General features: G+C 51.4%; 1 protein-coding gene across 1 annotated transcript in view; it reads left to right on the top strand.

Annotated features, from left to right (window-relative positions):
• LOC105306030 overlaps positions 1 to 1,464 on the top strand; it is a 12,374-nt gene extending 10,910 nt beyond the window's left edge. Inside the window, exon 5 of the mRNA XM_023523802.1 lies at positions 1,288 to 1,464. Within this exon, the coding sequence (XP_023379570.1) occupies positions 1,288 to 1,324 (37 nt within the window). The 3' untranslated portion in view covers positions 1,325 to 1,464. The remainder of the gene's footprint in view (positions 1 to 1,287) is intronic.
• Positions 1,465 to 1,487: the final 23 nt, after the last annotated feature.

The raw sequence follows: 1,487 nt of genomic DNA, 5'->3' as shown, positions 1-1,487 counted from the left end.
CCCTCCCTTCCCTTCCTGCTCCTCCCCAGCTTTTAGCATCGCCTCGTTCTCGGCCCCCAGGGAACGGGCGATGCCCCTGGGGGTGGGGGCAGGATGGCTTCATTTACTTCCAGGACCATGTCCTTCTGGCTTCCATCTGCTTTCGTCCATCTCTGATGCCTTCAAACTGTTGTTCTTCATACTCGATACAGAGTTTATGGCTGTGATTAGCAGGAGAGTCATCCAGTGAAAGCGGCTTTGCCATGGCCTAAAGCAGACTTTCTCAAATGTTTTCCTGATGGGCAAGTGTGTTCAAGAGCAACCCTTACAAACTGAGACAAAATTATTTTCCCACTGGTGTTACAAAATAACTCTGGTCACTTCAACTTTTAAGTATCCTTAAATTATGTAATACATAGTTGTAACTGAGTTGACACATTCTATAAGTCAAGAGCAGTAAGTCAGAGTAATTTCTTCCTCATTTACAAGGTCCCTTTGCCTGTGTTCAATACATGTGGCATTTACATGGGACGTGCTGGATAGGTCACTTGAAAGGGTCATAAGCTTGTCTAAAACAGGTCCTGCCGGCTGGGAGAGGAGGAGGGAGGGGCTCCCTTTGAAGTCCCACCCCCCACTCCCATTCACTGGTCCTTCCTGCCTGCCACCCCTGTGCCGCCTGCTGCCGGCCTCCCTGTGGGCTGGCTGTCCTCGGAAACCTGCCAGCTCCAGTCCTGTCCCCTTTCTGCTCCATGTCCCTTCCTTTTTCCTTCTTTTTCTTCTTCTCTTCCTTCTCCACTCCCGTGGGCATTTCAAGGAGGTTTCAGATGGAAACGCAGGAAAAAACATGCATGGAATTCACTAAGCCCCCAAGTTCCTTTCAGGCTGCAAATTCAGGGACAAATGAGAATAAGGAACGGCCTGGCAGGCGGGGCGTGGGGTGGGGGGAGCCTGCAGTGTCTGCACAAGTTCCTTCCCTCCGTCACTTGGCAGACACCAGTGGGCCGGTCCGAACAAAGTGGCTAAGACCTCGCCTGTCAGAGCCCCTGTAACACTTGTCACACTGACCGTGGACATACCATCTCTTCCATAGAGTGGCACAGCTTAACGCGGTGCCGGTCCCCGATTCGCCTTGTGTCTATAAAACCGGATTCCCCTTGTGTCTGTAAGGGCCGGCCCCTAGTAGGCGCTTGACAAGTGTCTGTGAGACAACTTGGCGACCAAACAATGGCCTAGTCCTTTATTTCAAGTTTGAAAACTGGTTCGTGTACAAATGACTCAGAATGACACATTTCTTCCTTTTTTCCTCAGTTTGCTGTGCTTCCATACAAACGCCTGTGATTACTAGTTCCTTCCTACCTCCTGCTGCATCTTTGGTCTCTCTGACTGCACTGTCAGCTGTTTGAAGATCTGGGCTGTCTTAGAGGCACAGAGTGTGAAACGGAGGGTGTCACTGAGGCCCGTGTGGAGGAGGCGGACGGTCAGAGGGAAGGCAGCCCAGACAATGTGGG

This window comes from Pteropus vampyrus, unplaced genomic scaffold, assembly GCF_000151845.1.
Source record: "Pteropus vampyrus isolate Shadow unplaced genomic scaffold, Pvam_2.0 Scaffold415, whole genome shotgun sequence".
Lineage (NCBI taxonomy): Eukaryota > Metazoa > Chordata > Mammalia > Chiroptera > Pteropodidae > Pteropus > Pteropus vampyrus.
The sequence above is the reverse complement of the archived record's forward strand: the minus strand, read 5'-3'. Positions and strand labels throughout refer to the sequence as shown.